Consider the following 11,210-nt stretch of genomic DNA (forward strand, 5'->3'; position numbering starts at 1 on the left):
GACACACCTCTCCTTGAGCAACAAAATACAAAGAAACTGTATGGGACAAAAAATAACTGTCTGCATGCGCAATTAGGGCAAATTCTGGACAAAACATACAAAGAGACCAAAAAACCCAACTGTCACTTTTGAAGAGCCTGGAGCAAAAGGAGGGTACTGCCATGCGCCCTACACGAAACACGGACTAAGGGATGGGCAAACCACCTAAGCCACCCCTCCAGCCCGATGCCTGGACACATCCCTACCCTCACCCCATGTAAAGAACAAGCTCACCCCCACTCAGGGAGCGAGCAAGCAAAGGAGCCTGTTGTTTGTTCTCGCTGCCCCCTGCTGCAGCAGGGGCCCCAATAAAGCCTTGCCTGAATTTCTTGTCTGGCCTCTGATCAATTTCCATTGATTAAGAAGGCCAAGAACCCTGGTCGGTAACAAAAGAATGAGAAGTAGAGCTTGAAGGTGTGGCTGAAATGCTGCAGTGTCATGATAAAACTTTCATGGATGAGGAGTTTCTTCTTATGGATAAGCAAAGAGAGGTTTCTTAAGATAGAATCTACTCCTGGTAAAGATGCTGTGAAGACCCTGGTGAAATGACAACAAAAGATTTAGAACATGACATAAACTTGGTTGATAAAGCAGTGCCGGGGTCTGAGAGGATTGATTACCAATTTTGGAAAAATTCCTACGTGGGTAAAATGCTATCAAATAGCACTGCATATTACAGAGAAATCATTCATGAAAGGAAGAGTCAATCTACGTGGCAAACTTCACTGTTGTCTTATTTTAAGAAATTGCTGCAGCCCCCCCAGCCTTCAGCAACCACCACCCGGATCAGTCAGCAGCCACTGACATGGAGGCAAGACCCTCACAAGCAAAAAGACTACAAATCACTGAAGGCTCAGATGATGGTTAGCATTTTCTAGTAATGAAGTATTTTTAAATTAAGGTATGTACATTGTTTTTGTAGACATAATACTATTGTATACTTAATAGACTACAGAACAGTATAAACACAACTTATATGCACTGGGAAACAACAAAATTCGTGGCGCTTTACTGCAATATTTGCTTTATTATGGTGGTCTGGAACCTAACCTGCTATTATCTCCAAGGTATAGCCTGTAAATACCAAAGGATAAGTGCATAAAATAAAATGTAATCACAGGGTATGAATGCTAAAGGAATATATGAAGCAAGAAAAATGAATAGTAGCTGTAAGACTTTGGAGGGAAATGAGAAAGGATCACAGTATATCAGGATGAAAATAATTGGATTCTAGTCTTAGTTCTGTGATTAACTGCATGGCTTTGGATAAATAATTGAATCACTGTGCCTAAGTTTCCTTATCTGTAAGACAGAGATAATACTGGTCCTGTCTTTCCCAGTGTCATTATGAAGGCTAAGTGAGAATACTGTATATATGAAAGGGATGGGATTTCAAAGTTAAAGTGCTATAAGAGAACTCAATATTCTATAATAACCTATATGGAAAAAGAATATGAAAAAGAGTGGATATATGTATATGAATCACTTAGCTGTACACCTGAAACACAACACTGTAAATCAACTATATGCCAATATAAAATAAAAATTCAATTAAAAAAAAGTTTTAAAAAGTTAAAGTGCTATATAATATAAAGGGTTATTAAGTTACTACCTCATTTAGGTTAAGCCAGTGAAATCACTTTTATGTCATTTATTTAGGTTAAAAAAAACAAGCGTATGATTCAGAATCACATTTTTCCTTATTATTAAAGAATCTTGCTTATGACTAGTTGACTAACAGATTATACACCCTAAGAGCCTAATTAACATGACTTTAATATTCAAGCAATAAAAACAGCTTTTCTATTTAAATTAATACATGTTTATCATAGAAACTGTAGAAACTTCAGAAAATTGAGGCAAAAATAAAAACTGCTCACATTCTCACCATCCAGAAACAATGTTAATATTTTAGTGTATCTATCCCCAGTGTATGTGCTATACATATATAAAAACACACATTTTTAAAAACAAAAACATATATGCACACAAACATGTTTTGTTAACCTGCTTTCTTATATCAGTAATATTTTCCTATGTCAACGGATATTCTTTGAAACTATTTTTTGTGGCTGCATACTAATGAGTGTATTTCTAAGGCATGAAATCATAATATCCAGAATGATAAGGTACATACCACTCACTGCTGGTGGGAGTGCAAACTGGTAGTCAACTTAGCAATATTTATGTCATAACCTGTGATACTGCAATTCCCTAAGAAAAATCCCAATTTATGCAAGGAGGCACATACAAAGATAATCATCTGGTAATGCAGTCACTTCTGGAAAGGGGAAGAGGGTGACACAGGAGGGGTGGAAGGAGGAAGACCGTAGCCTTTCACTGTACACCCTTTTGTACCACTACTGCCTCCCTCGGTCACACAAACAGTACTTACCAGAATTTTATCAGCTTTGGCTTCACTAATCCCCTTAATATTTATTAGCTCCTTCTTTGGTGCATAGGCAACAGCCTCCACAGTATGGAATCCAGCTTCTTCCAATTTCTTCACATCATTGGCATGTATGCCACATTGCTGCAAGTGAAGAAAACTGTGGATAAATTTAAGCTTCGATTCCCTCATCTGTCTAATGTGGTTATTTGTCCTACCTACTTCACAGAGCTCTTTTTAACTGTGATATTATATGCAAAAGCTTTGAAAAGTATGACCTAAAATTTGAGGCATTTAATAACAAATTATCAACCTATTCATTATCAAAACCAGTGGGGTTTTTTTTGAATTTTATTTATTTTTTATACAGCAGGTTCTTATTAGTTATCTATTTTATACATATTAGTGTATATATGCCAATCCCAATCTCCCAATTCATCCCACCACCACCACCACTTTCCCCCCTTGGTGTCCATGTTTGTTCTCTACACCTGTATGACAGTCTCTAGGATCCATCCATGTCTCTACAAATGACCCAATTTCATTCCTTTTTATGGCTGAGTAATATTCCATTGTATATATGTACCACATCTTTTTAAATAAAAAATTCTTTTAATTTTATCTTTGGCTGCATTGGGTCTTCATTGCTGTGCATGGGCTTTTCTCTGGTTGCGGTGAGCAGGGGCTACTCTTCGTTGTGGTGCGCAGGCTCCTCATTGCAGTGGCTCCTCTTGTTGTGAAGCACGGGCTCTAGCCACCCAGGCTTCAGTAGTTGTGGTACACGGGCTCAGTAGTTGTGGCTTGTGGACTCTAGAGGGCAGGCTCAGTTGTGGTGCATGGGCTCAGTTGCTCCGTGGCATGTGGGATCTTCCCGGACCAGGGCTCGAATCCGTGTCCCCTGCATTGGCAGGCGGATTCCTAACCACTGTACCGCCAGGGAAGCCCCCACATCTTCTTTATCCATTCATCTGTCGATGGGCATTTAGGGTGCTTCCATGACCTGGCTATTGTAAATAGTGCTGCAATGAACTTTGGGGTGCATGTGTCTTTTTGAATTATGGTTTTCTCTGGGTATATGCCCAGTAGTGGGATTGCTGGGTCATATGGTAATTCTATTCTTACTTTTTTAAGGAACCTCCATACTGTTCTCCATAGTGGCTGTATCAATTTACATTCCCACCAACAGTGCAAGAGGGTTCCCTTTTCTCCACACCCTCTCCAGCATTTGTTGTTTGTAGATTTTCTGATGATGCCTATCCTCACCAGTGTGAGGTGATACCTCATTGTAGTTTTGATTTGCATTTTTCTAATAATTAGTGATGTTGAGCAGCTTTTCATGTGCTTCTTGGCCATCTGTATGTCTTCTTTGGAGAAATGTCTATTTAGGTCTTCTGCCCATTTTTGGATTGGGCTGTTTTTTTTTTTTAATATTGAGCTGCATGAGCTGTTTATATATTTTAAAGATTAATCCTTTGTCCGTTGATTCGTTTGCAAATATTTTCTCCCATTTTGAGGGCTGTCTTTTCATCTTGTTTGTAGCTTCTTTTGCTTTGCAAAAGCTTTTAAGTTTCATTAGGTCCCATTTGTTGTTTTTATTTCCATTACTCTAGGAGGTGGATCAAAAAAGATCTTGCTGTGATTTATGTCAGAGTGTTCTTCCTATATTTTCCTCTAAGAGTTTTTTATAGTGTCCCGTCTTATATTTAGGTCTCTAATCCATTTTGAGTTTATTTTCGTGTATGGTGTTAGGGAGTGTTCTTATTTCATTCTTTTACATGTAGCTGTCCAGTTTTCCCAGCACCACTTATTGAAGAGACTGTCTTTCCTCCACTGTATATCCTTGCCTCGTTTGTCATAGATTAGTTGACCATAGGTGCAGGGGTTTATCTCTGAGCTTTCTATCCTGTTCCATTGATCTATATTTCTGTTTTTGTGCCAGTACCATATTGTCTTGATTACTGTAGCTTTGTAGTATAGTCTGAAGTCAGGGAGCCTGATTCCTCCAGCTCTGTTTTTTTCCCTCAAGACTGCTTTGGCTATTCGGGGTCTTTTGTGTCTCCATACAAATTTTAAGATTTTTTTGTTCTAGTTCTGTAAAAACTGCCATTGGTAGTTTGATAGGGATTGCATTGAATCTGTAGATTACTTTGGGTAGTATAGTCATTTTCACAATATTGATTCTTCCAATCCAAGAACATGGTATGTCTCTCAATCTGTTTGTGTCATCTTTGATTTCTTTCATCAGTGTCTTATAGTTTTCTGAGTAGAGGTCTTTTACCTCCTTAGGTAGGTTTATTCCTAGGTATTTTATTCTTTATGTTGCAATGGTGAATGGGATTGTTTCCTTAATTTCTCTTTCTAATCTTTCATTGTTAGTGTATAGGAATGCAAGAGATTTCTGTGCATAAATTTTGTATCCTGCAACTTTACCAAATTCATTGATTAGCTCTAGTAGTTTTCTGGTGGCATCTTTAGGATTTTCTATGTATGGTATCATGTCATCTGCAAACAGTGACAGTTTTACTTCTTCTTTTCCAATTTGTATTCCTTTTATTTCTTTTTGTCCTCTGACTGCCATGGCTAGGACTTCCAAAACTATGTTGAATAATAGTGGCAAGAGTGGACATCCTTGTCTTGTTCCTGATCTTAGAGGAAATGCTTTCAGTTTTTCACCACTGAGAATGATGTCTGCTGTGGGTTTGTCGTATATGGCCTTTATTATGTTGAGGTAGGTTCCCTCTATGCCCACTTTCTGGAGAGCAAAACCAGTAGTTTTAAACTAGCACTATGTATATTAAAATACACTCTTGTCATGAATTGGATTAAACCTGTAACTCTAAACCTTTTATGACTAGGATTCTAAATGAACTTTGAGACCCTGGGCCCTAAAAACCCACTTTAAACATTTCCCAATGTTTTCCACATCAAGCACACATAAAAAAATATGTTTTACACTAAGCTGGGATAAACAGCTAAGACTGCCCCAGAGCTAAGGGAAGCATGTCTTAGCATAACCTTTTTGTAGCACAATGACTGGAAAGCTCTGTTTTAACAATTGATAGTAAAGATGGAGAAAACTACTTTTGGTCAGGGATTTATATACCACTTCTCAAAAACAAACCACCCAAAGGCACTTCTTTCTCCCTATATACAAAGTCAGCTTTGATTTTTATTAGCCACCAAAACCATGACTTCTAGGACAGCATGAATTATTAGGGGGATGTGTATGTATCTGGGGGTCAGGGAAGGTTTGGGAGAGGGGAGAGAATAGTACCTGCCCATAGAAACCTGTCTGTTATTAATATTTAAGCAAAAAGCAACACATATGTGTGGGTATAAGGATGCTCACTGAAACCAAAAGTTATGACTCTGAATTTTCCAATGTTTACCACAGACCCGTTTAAGTAACTTCCAGAGAGTGGAAGCTTAGGGGACAACGGGAGGAATATGCATAAGGAGACAGAAGAATGAAGGCTTTCTCAGCTTTTTATCCTGCTTCTTTCAGCCCAAGTCAAGTGCACTCACTCTGGGGCCTCTGTACAATGCACAGAAATAGTGCAAGGCCCCAGCTCTGGTGCTTGATGTTCTTGTGCAGAGTCTTGAACTCTCACAACGTAACCCCAAGCCCTTCTCTCTGCCTATGACAGCTGTCTTCCTAGTAACTTCAGCACAGATCGAGGTCAGTGGAGAGACATTGTTCCTCTCCCCTTCCTGCATAGCTGGCCCAGGCCACTGTAATTCCCTGGACAGTAATTTCATACTTAGTACAAATAGCAGAGACTCTACCATGGGATCATAGGGCTTCTTAGTTTCTGACATACAGCTCTAAGAAAGAAAAATGATAATGTAGTAGAAGAATTCTTGACCAAAAAAGAGATCTGGCCAGATGTGTTTAGCAACTGTCTTAAGCCTTTCCACAGAATCCTTGACAACCCTCCTGAAAACTCTAATTTGGATTTTGACCTTAGGTAGTAAACCAATGGTTTATGTAAAGGTTGTGATTTCTCCCAATAGGTAGAACAATCTTGTCCAGCATTATAATTCTAAAATTAGCAACCAAGCACATACCTCTAATCGAGAAATAGGTTGTGGGCCAAAGCTCTCTTCTTCCACTGAAGTATCTGCGTTTGCTTCAAGCTGCATCTGCATAGCCATTACTTAGTGTTCAATACTGAAAAGTACAGATGGCCATCAGGAAGAACACTAGAGAAAGTACAGAGCTGCAAACATAGTTTTACAATAAATCTCTTTAAGAATTACTTGCTAGGCTTTTGGCTTAATCACTGACATACCCATGGCAGGAAAAAGAAAAAAAATCTCTCACCAGCCTTCCCTTTCACCTAGATAGCTGTATCAGAAAGACTTTAGGAGGAGCCAGCTATCTTGCTTCTATAAAGTAGAACAGCTTGGACTCCCCTGGTGGTGCAGTGGTTAAGAATCCGCCTGCCAATGCAGAGGACACGGGTTCCATCCCTGGTCCGGGAACATCCCACACGCCGTGGAGCAATTAAGTCTGTCACCACAACTACTGTAGCCTTGGGTGCCCTAGAGCCCGCGCGCCGCAACTACTGAAGGCCACACACCTAGAGCCCGTGCTCTGCAACAAGAGAAGCCTGTGCTCCGCACAAGAGAAGCCCGCGTGCAGCAACGAAGACCTAACGCAGCCAAAAAATAAAATTAAAAAAAAAAAAAAAGACGAACAGCTTAACTAGATCAACTATATCCCTCTGTTCCCCTGCTTTATATTCCTTAAGGATAGGGGCCAAGTCTCATTTATTTGTATACACCTCATGATACATGATAAATCTTAGGTACATCTTAGGTGTTTGGTAAATATTTGGCAAGCGAATGCAGACTTTCCAGAACTCTACTTTAAAAAAAAAAAAAAAAATCGATGAAAGGTTAAACTGTTTCAGTCCCATTGTTCCCCTCCAGAAAGCAGGGTTTTGGGGTGGTGGGACAGGAGTGAAACAAAGGTACAGAATAATTGCCATAAGCCTCCATTCCTGATAGAGACACAATGGACTGAGATGAGAGAAGTATCCCCACCTTAGGCAAGGACGGCTTGCAGTCACACAGTTTGCTTCTAATAGAAGTGTATGAAATTTAAAGATCACCATTTTTTTGGGGGGGGGGGTGCTGTGCGGCATGTGGGATCTTAGTTCCCCAATGAGGGATCGAACCCGCACTCCCTGCATTAAAATCGCGGAGTCTTAACCACTGGACCACCAGGGAAGTCCCATAAAGATCACCATTTTAATCAATTCCAGACCTCACTGAATGCACAAATGAATAAATAACATGGAATTACCTTGCTCAGTTTGAAATCTTCCATATAAATATAAGGCCTATACCAAAGTCAGATTATTTTGATAGAGTTAAGACTGCTCAGGTTGAAAAGAATGAAGAACAAAAAGATTTCTATTATGAGGTATTAGTAAAAGCAAACAAGTTTTGATGGCCACAAGAATAAATGTACTTAAATCTGGACAATTTAACAAGCAAGATAAATTTAACTCAAAAGACAACAGATGGGCTTCCCCGGTGGCACAGTGGTTGAGTCTGCCTGCCGATGCAGGGGACATGGGTTCGTGCCCCGGTCCGGGCAGATCCCACATGCCGCGGAGATGGGCTCGTGAGCCATGGCCGCTGAGCCTGCGCGTCTGGAGCCCGTGTTCCGCAATGCAGAGGCCACAACAGTGAGAGGCCCGCGTACTGCAAAAAAAAAAAAAAAAAAGAGAACAGATAAGGGCTTCCCGGGTGGCACAGTGGTTAAGAATCCACCTGCCAATGCAGTGAACATGGGTTCGAGTCCTAGTCTGGGAAGATCCCACATGCCACAGAGCAACGAAGCACGTGTGCCACAACTACTGAGCCTGCATGCCACAACTACTGAAGCCTGCACACCTAGAGCCGGTGCTCCGCAACGAGAAGCCACCACAGTGAGAAGCCCACGCACTACAATGAAGAGTAGCCCCCGCTCACCACAACTAGAGAAAGGCTGTGCGCGGCAACAAAGACCCAACGCAGCCAAAAATAAATAAATAAAATTAACAGGAAAAAAAAAAGAAATCTCCATTCTTAGAGACTTGACAGAAGATAACCATGTTCTTGATTGGTTCAGGTGTAGCTCTTAGATGGCATGTTTAGCATAATGTGAGTTTATGATAATTCCAAATATCAGAATCACCTGAATGCAGCTTAAATTTAAGTGTCTTCCTTCATAATTTATGAAAAAGATGGCTTGAACTGTATTCATTTAGCAATAACCAAAAAGCAAAAGACTGAAAAACTAGACTGTATTTAAATTTAGAACTTCTATTCATCAAAAAACACCACTGTGAGAATGAAGTCAAATGATAGTGAGGGGAGAAAATATTTACCACATATATAACTGGTAACCAGAATATACAAAGAATTCCTTCAAATCAGCAAGACAGAGAGACAACCCAATAGAAAAATAGGCAAGAGATCTGAACAAGCACTGCACAACAGAAGATACCCAAATGGCTAATAAACATATCAACAAATGCTCAACTTCATTAATGATCAGGAAAATTAAAATTAAAACCACAAGGTAGGGCTTCCCTGGTGGCGCAGTGGTTCAGAGTCTGCCTGCCAGTACAGGGGACACGGGTTCGAGCCCTGGTCTGGGAAGATCCCGCATGCCTCGGAGCAACTAGGCCCATGAGCCACAACTACTAAGCCTGCGCACCTGGAGCTTGTGCTCCGCAACAGGAGAGGCCGCGATAGTGAGAGGCCCGCCCACCGCGATGAAGAGTGCCCCCCCCACCCCGCTTGCTGCAACTAGAGAAAGCCCTCGTGCAGAAACGCAGACCCAACACAGCCAAAAATAAATAAATAATAATAAAAAAACCCCAACAAGGTAATAGCTAAAATTTAAAAGACTGACAATACTAAGTATTAGCAAACGTGTGGAACAACTAAACACTTGTTCACTGCTGGTTTGAGTGTAAATTGGACAACTTTAGAAAACTGGTATTAAATATGGAAGGTGAAGATAGGCAAATGCTATGACCCAGGAATTTCACTACTCTGTATTATTAACCCACTGAAAAGCATACACGTGTGCACCAAAATGTATACAGGAATATTCTTTCTCAGCAGCCTTTCTCATACAAGTTAAAACTAGAAACAATCCCGATATCCGCCACAGGTATAATGAATAAGGAATACAACATAGGAACAAGAAAGAACTGCTAAACGCAAAAACATTTACAAACCTGCAGACAAAATGTTGAGCAAAGGCAGACACAAATATATAGTCTTCCTTTATACAAAATTCAACAACGGGCAAAATTAGACAATGGTGTTAGCAGTCAACACTGTGGTTACCTCTGGGGAAAAGGGAGAGTATTAGAAAAGGGGGCACAAGGGAGGCTTCTTGGGTGCTGACAGCATTCTATTTCTTGACCTGAGTGGTGATTACACAGATATATTCATTTTGTAATGATTCATGGAGCTGTAAACACTTTCGATCTGTGCATTTTTCTATTTGTATATTACACTTCACTTCAGAAGTTTAAGAAAAAACAACAAATCTCACTAGAGATCATTCCCTAGACATCACTTGAACGGTCTTCCGCATTAAAAAACGCAAATACCTTACTGGCAACTGGAGGTGGGTACTCTGTAAGCCAAACTTTGTGTAACGGAAAGGGCACTCACCAGAAATCCGGCTCTGGCTTAAAAGCTGTGACTTTTAAGTCACTACACCTCTCTGGATCTTGGGCTTCCTCGCCCACGCCCATAAAGTGGATGTTGCAAGTGAACGCCAGTAAGGTTCCTCCCAGCTCTAGAATACGCTTCTATTTTCGCCACAATGAGCTCCGAGGGTCGGACTAGCCCGGGCACAACCCTGCTCCGCCCCGCCCCGCCATATCCGAGTTTTTTACTTGGCATGGAGGGGCCCCTAAGCCCGCTAAGGGAGCTGGGGCCCAAGTCTGGGTCCGGGTACGGGTTCGGGTCCGGCTTACGCGGTGGGAAGGGGCCAGGCCTGCGCCTCACACTCACCTCAGCCTGCAGCGTAACTCGCCCGGGCGGGCTGCGCGCTCCGACTACAGTCCGCCGGACCCGCGCGCGCCCGACCCCGGACGGACTGCAGACCCCCTCACCTGCACCCCACTTCTCTACGCCCTTGCTCCGGCCTTCTGCACGAAACCCAGGCGACTTTCAGCTCCTAACTACGCTCCTGGGGCGCGTCTCAGCTCTCTTCATGCCGCGGTCTCAGGCGGCAGCACCCACTCCGTCTGCCGCCTTCGGAAATCCCGCCAAATCCTATTGGGCAGGGTCACGCCTGCGTCAACGTAACGTCTCCTCGCCCTTCTCGGGTCCGCCTCCCCGCCACTTCGGCTACTCGTGAGGCCGAGACAGGCCGAAAGAACTTGACTTCGCAGGATGTTTTGGGTTCCCCTCTTGTTTTTCTCCCTTACGACTAATTCAAAATTTGGAAGTTGCGTCCTTCTTCCCTTTACCAGATCGGGGACTACAACTCCCAAGAGGTAGTGGGCCGGCCCGAGACTACATCTCCCAATATGCACCGCGGGAGGGCGACACAGCTTTAGCTCCTCACCACCTGTAGATAATAGCTAGGCTTTTCGGAACTCTTGATCTGTTTCTTAAGCATCTAAACTGGGGTATTTGGCCCTTCAGGTTGCTTTGAACTCCAACTCAGTCAAATTCTGGAGCCAGGGGCTTTCTAGGCCCTTGTAGGTGGTGGAGCTGAGGACGCTCGAGTAGATGGATGAGGCTGGAACATAGA

General features: G+C 42.0%; 1 protein-coding gene across 1 annotated transcript in view; it reads right to left on the reverse strand.

Moving 5' to 3' along the window:
- RAD51 (RAD51 recombinase) overlaps window positions 1-10,714 on the reverse strand; it is a 34,172-nt gene extending 23,458 nt beyond the window's left edge. Inside the window, exons 1-3 of the mRNA XM_029239189.1 lie at window positions 10,463-10,714; window positions 6,497-6,599; window positions 2,435-2,572 (exon numbers count right to left, since the gene is read on the reverse strand). Coding sequence (XP_029095022.1) covers window positions 2,435-2,572; window positions 6,497-6,583 — 225 coding nt within the window. The 5' untranslated portion in view covers window positions 6,584-6,599; window positions 10,463-10,714. The remainder of the gene's footprint in view (window positions 1-2,434; window positions 2,573-6,496; window positions 6,600-10,462) is intronic.
- Window positions 10,715-11,210: the final 496 nt, after the last annotated feature.

Source organism: Monodon monoceros, unplaced genomic scaffold (assembly GCF_005190385.1).
Source record: "Monodon monoceros isolate NGI ecotype Baffin Bay Population unplaced genomic scaffold, NGI_Narwhal_1 Super_Scaffold_21, whole genome shotgun sequence".
Classification (NCBI taxonomy): Eukaryota; Metazoa; Chordata; class Mammalia; order Artiodactyla; family Monodontidae; genus Monodon; species Monodon monoceros.